The sequence below is a fragment of the Pelophylax lessonae genome, assembly GCF_965119305.1.
Source record: "Pelophylax lessonae genome assembly, chromosome: 1".
Lineage (NCBI taxonomy): Eukaryota > Metazoa > Chordata > Amphibia > Anura > Ranidae > Pelophylax > Pelophylax lessonae.
The window spans coordinates 559,551,193-559,568,682 of record NC_138768.1 but is presented as its reverse complement, the minus strand read 5'-3'; the positions used below and the strand labels follow the sequence as shown (position 1 = coordinate 559,568,682).

The following is a 17,490-nucleotide window of genomic DNA, read 5'->3' as shown; positions in this document are numbered from 1 at the left end:
AAGGAGACCTCCAGATCCAAGGACTGAGGAAGTCTGTCCCACCTGGCCAGGATCTCCGTCTGGAGAGCCCGCGTGTGGAACTGGGCAAAGGGAATTGCCTCGAAGGCCGACACCATCAAACCCAGGCCCCGCATGCAGGCCCTGAGTGACGAGGACGGATTGTCCCTGAGGGACCGGATTTCGTCCCGCAAAGTCCGGAGCTTGTCCTCCGGCAAGAATACCTTTGCCAGAGCAGAGTCCAGAACCATTCCCAGATAGGGAAGGCAAAGCGACGGAGACAACGCTGATTTTTGAACGTTGATGGTCCACCCGAACTCCTGGAGCGTCTGTACCGTGATGGACAGATCGCGCACAAGGTCCTGACTGGCACGCGATCTCAGAAGCAGATCGTCCAGGTACCCCAGGACCGCAATGCCCTGGGCCCACAGCAGGCCCAGAACCGGTGCCAACACCTTGGTAAATACCCTGGGTGCCGAAGCGAGACCGAACGGTAACGCCACAAACTGGTAGTGGTCCTCTGCGATAGCGAACCGAAGGTACCGCTGATGACCCTCGAAAATGGGGATGTGCAGATACGCATCCTTCAGATCTATCGAATCCAGGAATTCTCCTGGACTCAAGGAGGCCACCACCGAACGGAGAGACTCCATTCGAAACTTCCGAACACGCACGAAGCGGTTCAGCGCTTTCAGGTCCAGAATAGGACGCACTTTGCCCTCCTTCCTGGGCACAGTGAACAGATTTGAATAAAACCCCCGAAACCTGTCCTGATGAGGTACCTAGACAATCATTTCCTGAGCAAGCATGTCCTGCACCGCTTGATGCAAGTCCTGCAGACGCCCCGGAAGCAAATGTAGATTGGAGGAAAAGAATCTGTCCGCCGGCCTGGAAAGGAATTCGATCTTGTAACCTGATCGAACGATTTCCTGGACCCACCTGTCCGAGATCCGGAGCAGCCAAGGTTGGAGGAAACCGCGCAAACGTCCCCCCACCCCAGAATTGGGTGAGGGCGCCCCTTCAGGCAGAGGCGGAGTGTCCCGCCGAACCGGCATTGCCGGTCTTCTGCTTACCCGCCCGGTTTCTTCTGGTTGCCCTGGGCCTTGAAGGGCTTGCCCTTGGATTGGTTCCGAAAGGCACGAAAGGACCCCTGACTTGATTTAGGCGCAGAACCCCGCTTGCCACGGAAAGACTTGTTCTTCGGGTTCTGGGGTAGCATAGTGCTCTTACCCCCCGTGACGCCCTTCACCAGGGTATCCAACGCCTCGCCAAAAAGGCGAGAACCAGCATAGGGAAAATCAGCAACAGTTTTCCGCGAGGACTGGTCGGCCGACCAGCTCTTCAGCCATATCAGTCGCCGGTTAAGTACCGCGACACTCGAGAGGCGAGCCACCAAGGGGGCCTCATTAAGGGCTGCATCACACAGATACATGACTCCTTCATGGATCTGGTCCACCATTTCCAGTCGTGCAGGGGGCACGCCATCGGACACTAGGTTGCTTCTAAGCACCTTAATCCAATCAGCCACCGCCTGAGCCACCATAACGGACGCGAAAACGGGTTTGAGCAGCGAACCCGCCACCGTATAGGAATGGCGGGCTAGAGACTCCAACCGCCGGTCCGTGGGATGCCGGAAAACCGGGGTATCCTCAGTAGGAACCAAGGTAGCCTTGTTCAGCACGGCCACAGTGTGATCTACCTGTGGAGGCACACACCATCGTGATTCCGTAGCCGGCGCAAAAGGATAAAGCAATTTGAACCGACTAGGTACCAGGAATGGACGTTTTAACGTCAAAAAAAAAAAAAAAAACCTGCAAGACAAAGGCATAATGAGCTAGTATGCATCGCATACTAGCTCATTATGTATTACTTACCTTAGAACGAAGCCCCGACACGGACCCCCCGACATCGCTACGGGCGCTGCCATGTTCCCTCGCCGTCTCTTCCGGGTTCGGCGGCTCCGGCGCGGTGATTGGCTGGAAGAGACGGCTCCGGCGCGATGATTGGCCGGAGATGCGATGACGTCACTCCCGCGCATGCGTGCGGGAGTGATTTTCCGGCAAGCTCCCGGCAAATAGATTGAAGGTCCCCCCGAACCTTCAGAGCGCAAGCGCCGCTCGCACGAGCAGCTGCATGCACTGTAAATATCTCCTAAACCATGCCGGTTTAGGAGATATTATTTGTACCTACAGGTAAGCCTTATTATAGGCTTACCTGTAGGTAAAAGTGTAAAAAAGCGGGATACTACCGCTTTAACAGTGTAATGGAATTCCACTGGGCAGGGAAAAACCTGCGCAGACTTGCGGGTACTGTGCGTCCCAAATGAGGACACAACGCCCGGAGGACAAGGCTCATCCTCTAAATGTAAGGTTTCCTTAACAGAAACAATCAACTCATCCATGGTCGCCCGTTCTTCGGGTGACCCTGGGGAGGATGTATCAACACCCTCCACCTCAGCCTCCCCCTCAGACCCCGGGGGGTCTAAGGATGAGCGGGACCCTGAAAAGGGCACGCTCGCAGCAGCATCCATATCCCCATCTGAATCAGAAGAGAGAGACAGCCTTGGCCGTTTTCTTGCAGCCCATTCAGACATCAGCATTTCCATATTTGCCACTAAAGTCGCAACTACAGCAGCCAGATCAGGTCGCAGCGGGGCCACAGGAGAACTGGGGCCCCCCACTAAAGCTGGAGGAAACTTGCTTTCCTGAGAATCCATGGATCAAGATAATAAAAAACTACAGTGCAAAAAAAATAGTGTACTGTCCCCTTAAATAGCGCTGCGGAGTGCGCAGCCCACCGCTACTGTCACAGCTATAAAGACCCCCAAAAGGAGAAAGAAAACTGAGCCAGAAGCAGTATACAGAGGAAGACTGAGAGAGATAAACTGCAGAGCCCGCAGATCGTTGCTACCTGTGTCTGTGCTGTCTGAGAGGAAAAGGAAATGCTGCTGGAGGGGGCTGGCCATAAGCCAGACCCCAGGGAAAATGGCTGCCCCATAGGGATGCATAGGAAGCTACACCAAGATGGCCGCCGACATGCAGCCGAACCGATCGTTTCACCGCCCACAAAATGGCGGCGGATGGCACCAAAATGAGCTGTATACTCGCCCCAGAGGGGCTATACACCTGTGCGTAGTAAAAACATGGCGGACCGCGCGATTTCACCCCTGCAGCGGTCGCCGCACAGCACACAAGTCTGTACCCCCAAACATGCACCTAAGGTGACACAGGGACAGGGACCCCCGGCAAACATACAGATCTGCACACAGCGAACCCCGCAGGGATCGCACAGGGAGTCACACAGGCACAGACATGGGGACACACAGCAACACAGACTACCACCCCAGGCAGAGGCCCCACACAGAAAGTACTTACCTGTACCCGATGGCGTGGGGAGCCTCCATGCACGGATAAACCTCTGTCCTCATCTGACAGGGAGTGCCGTGAGCCAGGGACATGACGCTGCAGCACCGCAGACGAGTCCTGTGAGGTAGCCACCTCACGGCTGCATCCCTGCAGTGAACAGGGATGGGTCGTTCTTAATGCCAGGGCGAACCATAGCTGAACGCTCGATGGCGGGCTGGGGGTCCATCTGACCCTCTGTGCCCTGGAGAACCAGGGCGGCCAATCCGAATCCCAGCACCGCATGATCCATCTTCATCCGAAGAATAAACTAACACTAAAGCTGACAAAATAAACAGCTAGTAAAGTGAGAGAAAAAACTGACATTTTAAAAGAAAATCAAATAAAAGATTTAGGAAGGCTGAGACTGAAGCCCCAGCACAAGGTTGCCTGACTATTCCCGATTGCTAGGCAAACTAAAACTGAGTTGGGAGTGGTGATGCAGGGGGGGTATTGACCAAATGGGACAGCCCCCGTGGGTGTGTATATGCTAATGCCTTTTGTCTTTGGACTAAGTCTATATGCCTAGCTATTCCTACGGATAGGTGGACAATACCCAACAGTGATGGCTTAGAGGAGGCGGCGACTGTCGGAGGACGTAAGAGAAAATACTTTTTTAAATATGGCTGTATATTTCTTTATATTACCATAACCTACCACCAAGTATCAGGATTTAGCAGGATCGCATAGCTTTTGTCATTACTTCAGGGAGAATGACAGACGGCTGTGTTTACATCAGCCGTCTGTTTTTCTCCCTCTCCTGTGGGAGATCACGAGTGGCCAGCGGACATCGGAGCAGTCGGTCACACGCGCTGGCTAGGCAGGGAACGAGCGGGGGGCAGGAGTGCGACGGCGGCAGCGGCGCGCGCTCGCCCACTACAGGCTCGTGGGCGAGCAACGTAGTGCTACGTCGCTTTGCCCAGGAGAGGCTGACTGCCGCAGTAAATAGTCGTGCAGCAGTCGGCAAAAGGTTAAAAAAAGGGAAATAGACTGTGCACTTTGCAAGTGCAGTTTCACTCATTTTCCTTAGTAAATGTATTTTACTTTGTAAAGAATACAGCAATACAGAGTTTTACCACATTCACTAAGCTCTGGGAAAAATTAGTGCAACTGCATTTAAAAAAGTACAGTCCGTTTTGGCCTTTAGTAAATCAATCACTGAATGTCCCAGATCAACAAAATGCTGTGCCAAAGCCTGCTCCAATCATTTATCCCCAATTACATATTTATGTTGTTCTGCCTACATAACTCCACACGTGTATTTAATTACATAGATAAAGAAAGGAGTCAGGCAAGTAAAATAAATTACTTGAGTACTCAAAAATGTCTCTTATTGTCCTCCGTAACCACTTCTGGACCGGAAGGATTTCCCCCCTAATGACCAGGCCATTCTTTGGCACTGCGTTATTTAAAGGACAATTGCGCAGTCGTGCAAAGCTGTACCCAAATACAATTGATGTCCTTTTTTCCCCCACAAATAGAGCTTTCTTTTGGTGGTATTTGATCACCTGTGAGATTTTAATTTTTTGCGCTAAAAACAAAAAAAAGAGCGACAATTCTGAAAAAAACAAAACAAAAAAAAAAAAAAGTAAAAATCTAAATTTTTCATTCTTGTAGGCCAATTTGTATTCTGCTACATATTTTTGGTAAAAAAAAAAAAAACTCGCAATAAGCGTATTTTGATGGGTTTGCACAAAAGTTATCGGGGTCTACAAACTAGGAGAAAGATTTATGTCATTTTTATTTATTTATTTTTTTAACTAGTAATTTCGTTTACTAATAAAGCCGGTTTTAGCGGGACTGTGGCATTGTGGTGGACAGATTGGACCCCTAACTGACATTTTTGACACTTTTGGGGGGACCATTGACATTACTACAGTAATCAGTGCTAAAAATATGCACTGTTACTGTAATAATGACATTGGCAGGGAAGGGGGTTAACTGTATGGGGGATGGGCTTGTGAAATGACCATAGAGACCTGTGATCCTATATAGGAGGATCACAGGCGCTCTGTGATCATTTCAGAGAGAATAATGTTCTGCTGTGTTTACAACAGCAAACCGTCATTCTCTGTCAGCGGGGAGCGATCGAAGGTGGCCGGCCCCCAGGAGCGCTCTCGCGAACCGCTGTACAGGTACGGCAATTCGCGTAGCCAAGCCAGCTTGCCACAGTATATATGCGGCGGACGATCGGCAAGTGGTTAAAGGCACCACAACCCAAATAATGGGTAAACATACCTGGCATCCTGTAATATATATATATATATATATACACACAGTATAGACTGTGCAAAAGTTTTAGGCAAATGTAAAGAAATGCTGTAAAGTAAAAATGCTTTCAAAAATGTAAATTTACAAAATGCAAAGTAAGTGAAAGGAAGAAAAATCTAAATCAAATCAATATTTGGTGTAAGCACCCTTTGGCATCAAACCAGCATCAGTTTCTACACTTGCACAGTCAAAGATTTTGTAGGCTTAGGGTCAGGTTAGTTCTCTAAGATGTTTGAAACAACCTGCCTGCCGAGTTCTTTCAAAAACTACAAGTGTACCTAGAAGAATTGATGATGTTTTGAAGGAAAAGGGGGGGTCACACCAAATATTAATTTGATTTGATTTCTCTACTGTTTATTTACTTTCCATTTTGTGAAAAATTAACACTTCCAATTTTAAAAGCATTTCTAATTTACATAATTGTTTCACACCATGCCTAAAACCTTGCACAGTAGTGTGTGTGTGTGTGTGTGCGTGCGTGTGCGTGTTTGTGTGTTTGTAATACATATATATATATATAATCAACAACCATGATCAAAATATAAGGGAGGGGTTGCAATGAGCGTGTCTCAGTACAATATGATTAGAGCCAAAAAGTACTAAAAAGTAGTGGGAAAACAGCTTTAACTATATGGTTAGGGTTAATGATGGTATTTGAACATTCTTACCTGGAAAATTCCATACATGACGACTGTTAAAGGCCTATTTCCAGAATATTCAGCTATCTTAAATATATCAATACCCCATCTATTAGCATCTTCTATTTCCTGTAACACAAGAGGCAATGAGATTCATACACAACAGGTTAGTTTCAACCTCAAGATGAATAATAACTGTGCCGATTAAAATAAATAAATCATTAAACTTTAGCTATAAAAAGAGACACGTACAGTGGTGGGATTCAGCTGGTTCGCACCGGTTCTATGGAACCGGTTGCAAACTTTCTGCAAGTTCGCAGAACCGGCTGATCCCTCTAAGCTGGCGGCCGGGGAGCAGCAGAGCAGTGGGCCCTGAGGCCGAGCCGCCCATTCTGTGACAATAGCGAATGAAAATTCGCTATTGTCACAAGGATCCTCCTCCTGGCCAATCAGGGAGCGGGTCCTCCCGCTTCCTGATTGGCCGAAAGGCAAACGCTGTGCCATTGGCCGAGGAGGCGGGAGGACTGAGGAGACGCGGGGAGCCGGGACTGAAGAGAAGCTGCCGCGATGACCGTCCGTGAGGTAAGTAAACGGGTCTCGCGGGGGGAACGCTGGCACTCTGCAATGATTCCGGGCAATGCTGTGGGCGCTCTGCAATGATCATTGGGGGCAATGCTGTGGGAGCTCTGCAATGATCATTGGGGGCAATGCTGTGGGCGCTCTGCAATGATCATTGGGGGCAATGCTGTGGCGCTCTGCAATGATTGGGGGCAATGCTGTGGCGCTCTGCAATGATTGGGGGCAATGCTGTGGCGCTCTGCAATGATTGGGGGCAATGCGGTGGCGCACTGCAATTATTGGGGGCAATGCTGTGGCGCTCTGCAATTATTGGGGGCAATGCTGTGGCGCTCTGCAATTATTGGGGGCAATGCTGTGGCGCTCTGCAATTATTAGGGGCAATGCTGTGGCGCTCTGCAATTATTGGGGGCAATGCTGTGGTCACTGTGCATTGAAAGGGGGGCACGCTGGTCTCTCTGCATTGAAAGGGGGGCACGCTGGTCACTGTGCATTAAAAGGGGGGCACACTGGTCACTGTGCATTGAAAGGGGAGCATGCAGCGCTGGTCACTGTGCATTGAAAGGGGGCACGCTGGTCTCTCTGCATTGAAAGGGGGGCACGCTGGTCTCTCTGCATTGAAAGGGGGGCACGCTGGTCACTGTGCATTGAAAGGGGGGCACGCTGGTCACTGTGCATTGAAAGGGGGGCACGCTGGTCACTGTGCATTGAAAGGGGGGCACGCTGGTCACTGTGCATTGAAAGGGGGCACGCTGGTCACTGTGCATTGAAAGGGGGCACGCTGGTCTCTCTGCATTGAAAGGAGGGCACGCTGGTTACTGTGCATTGAAAGGGGGCACGCTGGTCATTCTGCATTAAAAGGGGGCACACTGGTCACTGTGCATTGAAAGGGGGCACGCTGGTCTCTCTGCATTGAAAGGGGGGTATGCTGGTCACTATGCATTGAAAGGGGACACGCTGGTCATTCTGCATTAAAAGGGGGCACACTGGTCACTGTGCATTGAAAGGGGGCACACTGGTCACTGTGCATTGAAAGGGGGCACGCTGGTCACTGTGCTGGGAAAGTCGGAACTGGTTACTAAAATTTTTGAATTCTACCACTGGACACGTAATTAGCAAAAGGACTTCACCACTGCCATACACTACAATGTAAACGTAAAACAGAACAATGTGATGAATTACTCATGGGTTCATAGTCACCTTTGCAAGGAGTTCTTCCTGGTCAGTCTTTACTCCAAACCGTGGAATGCTGCAGATAGTAAAGCTAGAGCTATGAGTCAGCTTCTTCACACCACTAATTTGGGACATGGGTCTCTTCTTCTTTTCCTTCTCCTTTGTATTTGGAGAGGGAATTTCCACTTCATGCTGTTTTTCTGGTGGAAACAATTAGGTAAAAAAATGATGCACCTTCTTAATCACATTTTCCAAGGCACTGTGACTTGATAAACTCATACCTGCCAAAAAAGTTCCCCAACAAGCTAAACACAATTATTTGCTTGGGAGCAAGTTAGAGCAACAAATCCAAAGGATACGTTCATACAGACAATTCAACACGAGTGTGTAGCTCCTGAGCTGCCAAAAAAATATGCTGGTTACAGTGAAAGCTTTTCGTTTTTGTTGCTTCAAAATATTTCATTAGCTACTGATATTGTGTGACACATGAGCTCCGCACTCTGGTCCCAGCTGAAAATTTTCAGTGTAAAAACTGGTTGTTCAAACGTTGTACGCATGTAATGTTTGTGAAAAGTGTACAGAAGTAAAGTGGTTGTAAAGGCTCAAGGTTTTTTACCTTCATGCACTCAATGCATGGAGATAAAAAAAACCTATGTGCAGCAGCAGCCTCCAGTGGGGATCGAGAGCCCCATCTCGATCCAGCAATGTGCATGAGAGCCTCGGCTCTCCCAGGTCTCTCCCTCCTCAATGGCTGAGACAACAGCAGGAGCCACTGGCTTTCACTACTGTCAATTACAGCCAGTGAGCCAATGAGGAGAGAGCAGGGGACAGTCGCGGCTTTGCGTGAATGGACACACAGAGCAGAGGATCGGGAGCAAGCCTGCTCGGGAGCCTCCATAGCAAGTTGCTTGCTGTGGGGGCACTTGGCAGGAGGAAGGGCGAGGAGTGCCGGTGGGGGACGCAAGAAGAGGAGGATCAGGGCTGCTCTGTGCAAAACCAACTGCACACAGCAGGTAAGTATGACACATTTTTTATTTAAACAACAAAAAAAAATATGCCTTTACAATCACTTTAATACAATTGTTTTTAAGGTCACAATTAGCAATTGCCACCTAATGTCCTTCATGACTAGGACACAAATGGTCATTGCTGTCTAGCGTCCTTCATTGTTAGGATGCAGGTACTATTTACACCCAGTGTCCTCCATTGCTGGAACACAGGAAGCCACTGCCACTTAGCATCCTTCATTGTTAGGATGCAGGTACTATTTACACCCAGTGTCCTCCATTGCTGGAACACAGGAAGCCACTGCCACTTAGCTCCCTTCATTGTTAGGATGCAGGTACTATTTACACCCAGTGTCCTCCATTGCTGGAACACAGGAAGCCACTGCCACTTAGCTCCCTTCATTGTTAGGATGCAGGTACTATTTACACCCAGTGTCCTCCATTGCTGGAACACAGGAAGCCACTGCCACTTAGCTCCCTTCATTGTTAGGATGCAGGTGGCTCCAATGCTCTAATACAGAGGTATCCAACCTGAGGCCCTCCAGATGTTGCAGGACTACATCTCCCATACTACTCTGTCAGCTAAGAGGCTGGCAAGGGAGTATGGGAGATGTAGTCCTCCAACATATTGAGGGCCGCAGGTTGGACAATCCTGCTCTAATACAATACATTTGTGCTATAGGCATGTAAGGCAACCCCCAACTTTTACATGCATACAACATAAAATATAATCCATACACAGGACTGTGGACACAGTTTTTTTTATTTTTATTTTATGGATCTGAATGCATTGCAAGTTTACTTATCTTTACTCAGCTGTATGCATGGGGCCATAGCAAACCATACACCGGCATTCAGGTCCACAAAAAAAACAAACAGAAGAAAGCACTGTTTCTGGCCATGAGCCTAAAATCAGTGAGAATTGTTCACACTTGTTTTACCCAGGAAACAAGGAAAATGCAATTCATGTATAAAAACAAACAAACAATCTAAATCACCCAAATGAATTGCAAATTGTAAATGTGTGAAAACATAAAAAATGTGTTTAAGGTCGCTTTCACGCTTGTGCACATGCGACTTTGCCACGACTTCAATGTGACTTAAAGCAATGCTTGTGTAATCTTGAGGTCTATGGGCCTCAAGTCACATCAAAGTTGGATCAAAGTAGTGCAGGGACAACTTTGGAGTCGCACAGATATGAACGGTACTCACTGGAAATCATGGGGTACGACTTGTCATATGACTTTGCAGTCCCAAATCAAAGGACAAGTGGCACAAGTTTGAAACGGGTCTTACTCTACATGCAGAGAGGTCTAAAAGGGTCTCAAAGTGTTACCCCAGTTAGCATCATATGCATCAAAAAGGAATATAATCTCAGACACAAATTGAGATGCGTTGAAAATGCAACAGAGATAAAAGTGTAAGACACTTGTGTATTTTATTCCAAAAACCCTGCTATAGAGAAAGGGTCCCATTAAAGAAAGCTGTGAACTTAGCAGACATTTACAGTTGTTTGAGGCATTCTCAACAGGTGGAGAACAGGAGCTGAAGCCATCTTTCACCAATTTCAATCACATTCATGCCAAGGTCGGTGCCTGTGTGCAGACAGCCGCCATTTTGCTGAAGTCTACTGGAGCTTGACAAGGCGATTTTGTCTTACACCAGTCTATCTATATACTGATCCAACTGACACAGGTTTGGGGGGTATTTGAGCGGCACTATTTTCATTGTATTGGGCTACATAGATTTACAGTTGTTTGTTACAAGTTTGGCACCCCTGGTTATGACATGTTTTGCCGATTTCTTTTAAGGAAGAGAATTTAACACATCCTTAGCAGAGAACAAACCTTAACCTGATGACTTGTCAGGTCTTGCAGCTCAAGGTTCAACTGAGCTTCTGCATGGAGTCTGCATTGCCTGAGTTTTCTCTGGGTGCTCTGGTTTTCTCCCTCAAACAAAATTAAAACCAAATATATGCACAAACACACACATACTGGTTTGGTCCAAACAAAATGCTACATAGGGTTAGCATGTGATTAAGGTAGGGGGGACATTTTATCTTTTTTGTATTATTTCCAAAGGTTGGCTTAGCTGTCAATCAAGGACAGGGCATGAAGGCACACTGTTGTTTTCAGAGCAGCACTCTAGTGGTAAAAAATATTTGTGTGTTTTTTGTGCTACATACTTTTTGTTGAGCTTTAGAAATTGCTAGGATGTAATTATCATTACTCAATATGTTATATGAAGGGACCCAGAAATGCTTTATACTTGTGATTGTCAGTTGCGGCTGTTTTGAAGGTGGGGAAGGGAAAGATGTAATGAGTATTGTTTGAATGTACCCATTGTCTTTTGTTTCTTTTTATGTGAAAAAGGCATCCAATTAAAAATGCATCAGGTTACATATTTCAATAGTTTATTGTTTTCTGTAAAGCACTTGCATGTTTTGGAAATATTCTTACATTATCTACCCACAGATTTCTGATAATATTCAAATCTGCGAGATATAAAGGTTGTTCGAAAAACGTATACTCCTCCCTTGAGTGCACAGCCTTGCTTTAGAAAGTGTCCCCGCAAGGCCCTTTTTATTCTGCACATGTGCTCTGAGATTTTCTGTAGGCAGCCTCTACGGCCCTCCAGCTGTTGCAGAACTACATGTCCCATGAGGCATTGTGAAACTCCGACATTCACAGACATGATGGGAATTGTAGTTCCTGAACAACTAGAGGGCCATAGTTTGAAGACCCCTGCTCTAGTGGGAGCATCTGCTGGGTCCCAACTCCAGCATTGCTCTATTCAGGAGCTAGGTGCAGTCTACCTGTCAACAATTGCAGGTAGGCTTTAATTTGAAGAAGAAACTCTTCTTGTACTCTTTGAAACAAAAGCATTCCTTCTGCCTGTCAGCTGCTCTTCTCAGAAGTGTGCATTAAGCGATACATGGCAAGCTCAGTGTATATTCCTGGCATGCTTTGATGCCAGGGGAATTAACTCTTGTGCGTATGCAGCCGATCAAGATGGCCAAAGATGCCAAACCCCAAAAGAAGATAAGGTGAAGATGTCAGGGGCAGCAAGAGAGCTCACCGGTTATGGCATTTGTTGCACACAAAGTGGTTTTATTTAAATTCTTGAAGAAGAACGAAGGGATGAAGAATTTGTGCCTGGGGTTTAGCTTAAAGTGGTATTAAAGGCTCATCTTTTCAAAAAAATAAAAATAAACAGGTCATATTTACCTGCTCTGTGCAGTGGTTTTGCACAGAGTAGCCGATTCTCTTGTTCTCGGGTCCCCCGCCGGAGTTCCTGGCTCCTCCCCCATGACCAGTGTCCCCAATGGCAAGCCGCTTGCTATGGGGGCACTGGTGCGTGCTTACTCCTAAGCCCTGCTCTAAGCCTCCATAGGACACAGAGGTGCGGATTGGCCACCCCGCACTCTTCTCATTGCCTCACTGGTTGTGATTGACAGAAGAGGGAGATGGCTCGTGCTGCTATCTCAGCCAATGAGGAGAGGGAGTCCCGAGACAGCCGAGGCTCACATGCACATTACTGGATCAAGAAGGGGCTCAGGTGAGTACTGGGGGGGGGGGGGGGGGGACACACACAGAAGGTTTTTTACCTTTATGTATATAATGCATAAAGGTAAAAATTCTTCAGCCTTTACAACCACTTTAAATATACTTCAGATTTAGGGACTTTCCTTGTTGGTACAGCAATACTGATAATCAGAGAATGATAATGGAAATCAAAATTGTGACATCAAAATGCTTACCTAAGAAGGTACTAGATATATATTCAGACACCTGATTTCCCGACCGGCTTGTTTCAGACAAGTGCGTCAGTTCTCTATTTAACATCCTCTTAAACTGCAGGAAGAAAACAGCACATCAGTAACATGCTATAAACAAACCAAAGCTACTGCTGACATGGAATTTCTTACAAGCTTTATGTGTTTATATATTTATTACTGAGAAGGTGAAAAAAAAAATATTATTAATAATACTATATATATATATATATATATATATATATATATATATATATATATATATATATATATATATATATATATATATATATTTTTTTTTTTTTTTTCTCACCTGATTAGTGTTTACATTGGAGATTACAAAGCTAAATCACTACTGGGGAGGGGGAGCAGGCTAAGCTGCTGGGAGAGCCGCCTTGAACAATATCAGTGCTTCTGCTCTAAATTTTGGGAAATAATTATTCCACAATGCTTACGTCTACATTACGTCTTATTTTTAAGCCTAAGGCTCCTTTCACACGGCCCGCCTCCACCGGCGGAACCCAATGCTGCTCAGCGGGGGATCGATCCACCGATCCCCACTGAGTAGGCGGATGACAGCTCCGTCTCCGCTCTGTGTGGAGAGGGAGCTGTCAGATCCCCGCTGTCCTCTATGGGGGAATCGGATGAGAATGGACTGCCTGTCCATTCTCATCTGATCCCATCCGATCCGCTGGAAAATAGGGTTTCCATCCATCCAGGTTTCACGGACAGGATCAGAATCGGATAGCAGCGGGAGTCAGCAGAGAGATCTGCTGCCCCATAGGGATGCATGGAGAATCCGATCAGGTCCGCGGATCTTATCGGATCGTTCGTGTGAAAGGGGCCTATTTCCATTGCTTGGCCACAGGTTCACTTTAAAGACCAGCATTTAATGTGAACGAGGGCTAAGGGTCAACAATGGCATCCTGCATTTAGTTTCAGCACTATGGAGAGCTCTGGTCAGCACAGTTGGTAGCCTCACTAAAGCAGCAAAAATATGTGTACTCCAGATATAAAAATAAATTCTTGATTATGTGCTATAATCAAACTCCTGCAATCCTCTACATAGTAGCACACAGACAAGAGGAAGTGTACCATCAAGGCTCTTTATGCCAAATTTACATATGCCAAAGTTACAACATGTATGTTAATGTGCGTTACATCACATAACATGCATTGTAGAATAGCCTTCTCCTCACTTCAACAGGCACTCTTGATCCGTGTGATCATCCCAGGCCCACTGTGGTGCATTGGTGTTGCATTTCAATTAAATAGTACCATGCCATACAGCGCTGAATGAAAATGAACCCTCCAACTGCTAAAGACCACATTTTCAGCACTATGGAGAGCTCCGGTCAGCACAGTTGGTAGCCTCGCTACAAAGCAGTACAAAAATATGCAAACATTCCACTGTCACATTTACAACAATTATACATACAAATGTGTGATATCACGGGAAACCTGTGCATCCTGCTTGGGCAAAGATGACCATCTGCCCAGGTGTAAACATAGGTATGCCCATGTGATTGAGGTCCAAAAATGTTAAGAAAAACTGAAAACGGATAGAAAAATAGAGACAGCCATTGTTGACTTTCCTTCTGAAAACAGCATTTGGCTGCTTCAATAGTTTGTGTCAGTAACAAACATGTAGCAAGTAAAGTTTTGACACCTGTTCTGCATGCTTTCTTCAGGTCAGTGATTCAACGTACCGGCACCATCAGTTCAGCATAATTGCCAGGCATTTAGCATTTTCAGGAGTAAAGTGGGGTACACACTAGTAGAACATCTGCCGAAAATTCCCCTCCGAGGTAAAATCGTACGATTTTCGGCTAGTGTGTACACAACTTTCAGCAGCCCATGCCGACATTTTCAGCGAAAAAAAACAGAGGGACAAACACCAACATTTTCCTCAGACGACCAATTTTCGTTTAATGTGTATGCAGTACGTCCGTGAAAAATCGGATACGAAAGACCGCGCATGATCTGAAGTTGCTGACGACCCGGAAGTTTAGGAACAAATGTGCTAAAAAAAAGAAAAATTGGACGTGAAATTTTGTGAACATTTATGCACTGTCAACTAAAAACGGTAATGAACGCTGAGCAAGAGAGAGAAAAATCGGAAGTTATATCGTCCAATATCCGTCAAGTGTGTACGGGCCTTAAAGGCCAAGATTGGCATCCTGCATTTCGTTTCAGCACCATGGAGAGCTCCAGTCAGCACAGTTGGTAGCCTCACTATAGCAGCAAAAAATATGCATCCTCCTTTTTACTGTCATATTTACCGCAATTATAAATACAAATATCTGATAAATGTGAACCTTACGAATGTGCTTTTCATCAAGTTCGCATTATAAACATTTGTATATAATGTACCCACATAGAGATTTTTTTGAGAAATATGTCTGGAAAGGTGCTAATTTATGCAGGAGATGTAATAGATCAGCCTTTCTCAACCATTTGGAGGAGCCCTTGAAATAACTTGCTAATATTTATGAGATCTACAGCAAACGGTAATCAGTGTGATGATCAATGGGAAGAACCCCCCCTTCACAGATAGCAAAAAAAAAGAACTGATGTCAGTAGTAACTGATCTGAGAGGCAGACATTGCACATGGGATCTCTAAGGCCTTGTTTACACTTGTGGCTGGGAGTGGTAAAAATAGTAATTTGAGCTTTTTATCAGCCCCCCCCAACACAGCAGGTTGTGGCAAAAAGGACACCCCCTGCCACATTCACAGGTTGTACTGTGGTGAATGGGGCTGCACTGCAACCAAAGCATGCGGATGTGGTGTGGGCTTACAGGGTTAAAATAGACTGCATGGAGGCAACATATTGCCTCCCAGCCACCTGTCAAATGCCCTCTGAAAAGTGATGTACTGTGGATCCCTTTTCAGAGGGCATTTGACAGGTGGCTGGGAGGCAATATGTTGCAAGGGCTGCAGCAAGTGTAAATGAGTGCTACCAACCTCTGGAGGAAACAAGGTTGAAAAAGGCTAATATACTAAGTGGTTGACACTCGTATACAACAAGCCCAGTGAAAGTACATCAATGGTCAAAATGTAAGATCATACATTCCTTTCCATGCTCTATTTAAATTATTTCTAGCCGATTTCTATTAATCTGAATGATCTAGAAGTGTTTAATCTTTTGTTGTGAAGATCCCTACACATATATTTCTGTGACATGTATTCTATATGACCTGTGAGTAGGCACTGCTGTGTCACACACTTCACAGAGCCTGCCTTCAAAACTACAGAGGTGCTGAGAGGAGGAGTTTCAGGAGGCGGAGTCAGTACAGGAATCCCAGCTTGCAGGCAGCAAGGTACCATGGGATATGTAGTCCTTAGAAATGGAAAGTAAACAGCAGAGGAGAAGCTGCAAAGCATGCAGTGAATTCAGGAAATTTTGGAAAGAGATGACCAGCAGACAGGCAGAACTCACAACATGAAAGGTGAGTTTTCAAGTAAGCTTATATTGGATTGCCAAAAGTAAACATTATTACTATGATGAGGTTTAAAAAAAAAAAGCGTAGGCTGACCATAGAACTCTTATAAAGTTCATCTCTGGGCACAACAAAACACCCTTGTGGATGATTCCCTAACCCCCTTCCCCAATGCAAGAGTTAAATGCTTGCTAAGTCTGGGGATTGCAGAAGAGGTTGTACTACTTACCTAACTCTCTGCTCTCCCTGAAGCTCCAGTGTGTGGGTGAAGTCTTTGCATCATCACATACAAGGCAGGGCTATAGTTCCTATATTGTACATGCTGGACACAGGCAGCTCCGGTGGGATGGTCGCACTGATCAAGGGTGGCTGCTGAAGGGAGGAGAAGGTAAGTAATACGGTCTCTTCTGCAACCCCCTAGACTTAGCGAGCATTTAACCCTGGCAGTGTAGGGGTCCCACAGCAAGAGTTTTTTTTTTTTTTATTGTGTCCGGAGTTGGACTTCAAATGTAACCCCCAGTAGATTTTTGCTGAAACATTCCTCATAAGGCAACACTCGTAAGCCTCATACACACAATGAGAATATCAGACAAATGGTCGTCTGGTCTTTTTGCATGCTGATCTCATATCAAAAATGAAGGTTACTAAAGCTATGAAAATTCTCGTACAACGCAATACAGTGATGGAACGTATTGTAGTGCAATGTATTCTTTTGTTTCTGAGCATGCATGCTCTTCTGATTTTTTCAGACAAATACTGTACTGATTAAATGAAAATCGTACGAGAAAAATGTTCATGTTTGTCCCTTCAGATAAACTGTCGTGATCAGCTTTTGAAAGCTGTGTACTTACGATCAGATTATCGTACAATTGCTCCGAATGTAGTATTTTTTGTCTGATTTTCTCATTGCGTATGCTAGGCATTGTTACGATTTCACAAAAAGTCCCAAGCGCTCCCCTAGATCGGTGATGGGGAACCTTGGCACCCCAGATGTTTTGGAACTACATTTCCCATGATGCTCCACTACACAGCAGAGTGCATGAGCATCATGGGACATGTAGTTCCAAAACATCTGGGGTGCCAAGGTTCGCCATCACTCACAGGTGTCAAACTGGTGGCCCTCCAGCTTTTACGGAACTACAATTCCCATGAGGCATTGCAAGGCTGACAGTTACAAGCACAGGCAGAGGCATGATGGGACTTGTAGTTC

General features: G+C 46.1%; 1 protein-coding gene across 4 annotated transcripts in view; it reads right to left on the bottom strand.

Annotated features, from left to right (window-relative positions):
- PDE4C (phosphodiesterase 4C) overlaps positions 1–17,490 on the bottom strand; it is a 670,938-nt gene that overhangs the window by 38,737 nt on the left and 614,711 nt on the right. For all 4 annotated transcript variants that reach the window (XM_082260761.1, XM_082260762.1, XM_082260763.1 and 1 more), the window contains 3 exons: positions 12,824–12,917; positions 8,084–8,256; positions 6,338–6,436 (listed from right to left, as the gene is read on the bottom strand). In XM_082260761.1, the coding sequence (XP_082116887.1) occupies positions 6,338–6,436; positions 8,084–8,256; positions 12,824–12,917 (366 nt within the window). The remainder of the gene's footprint in view (positions 1–6,337; positions 6,437–8,083; positions 8,257–12,823; positions 12,918–17,490) is intronic.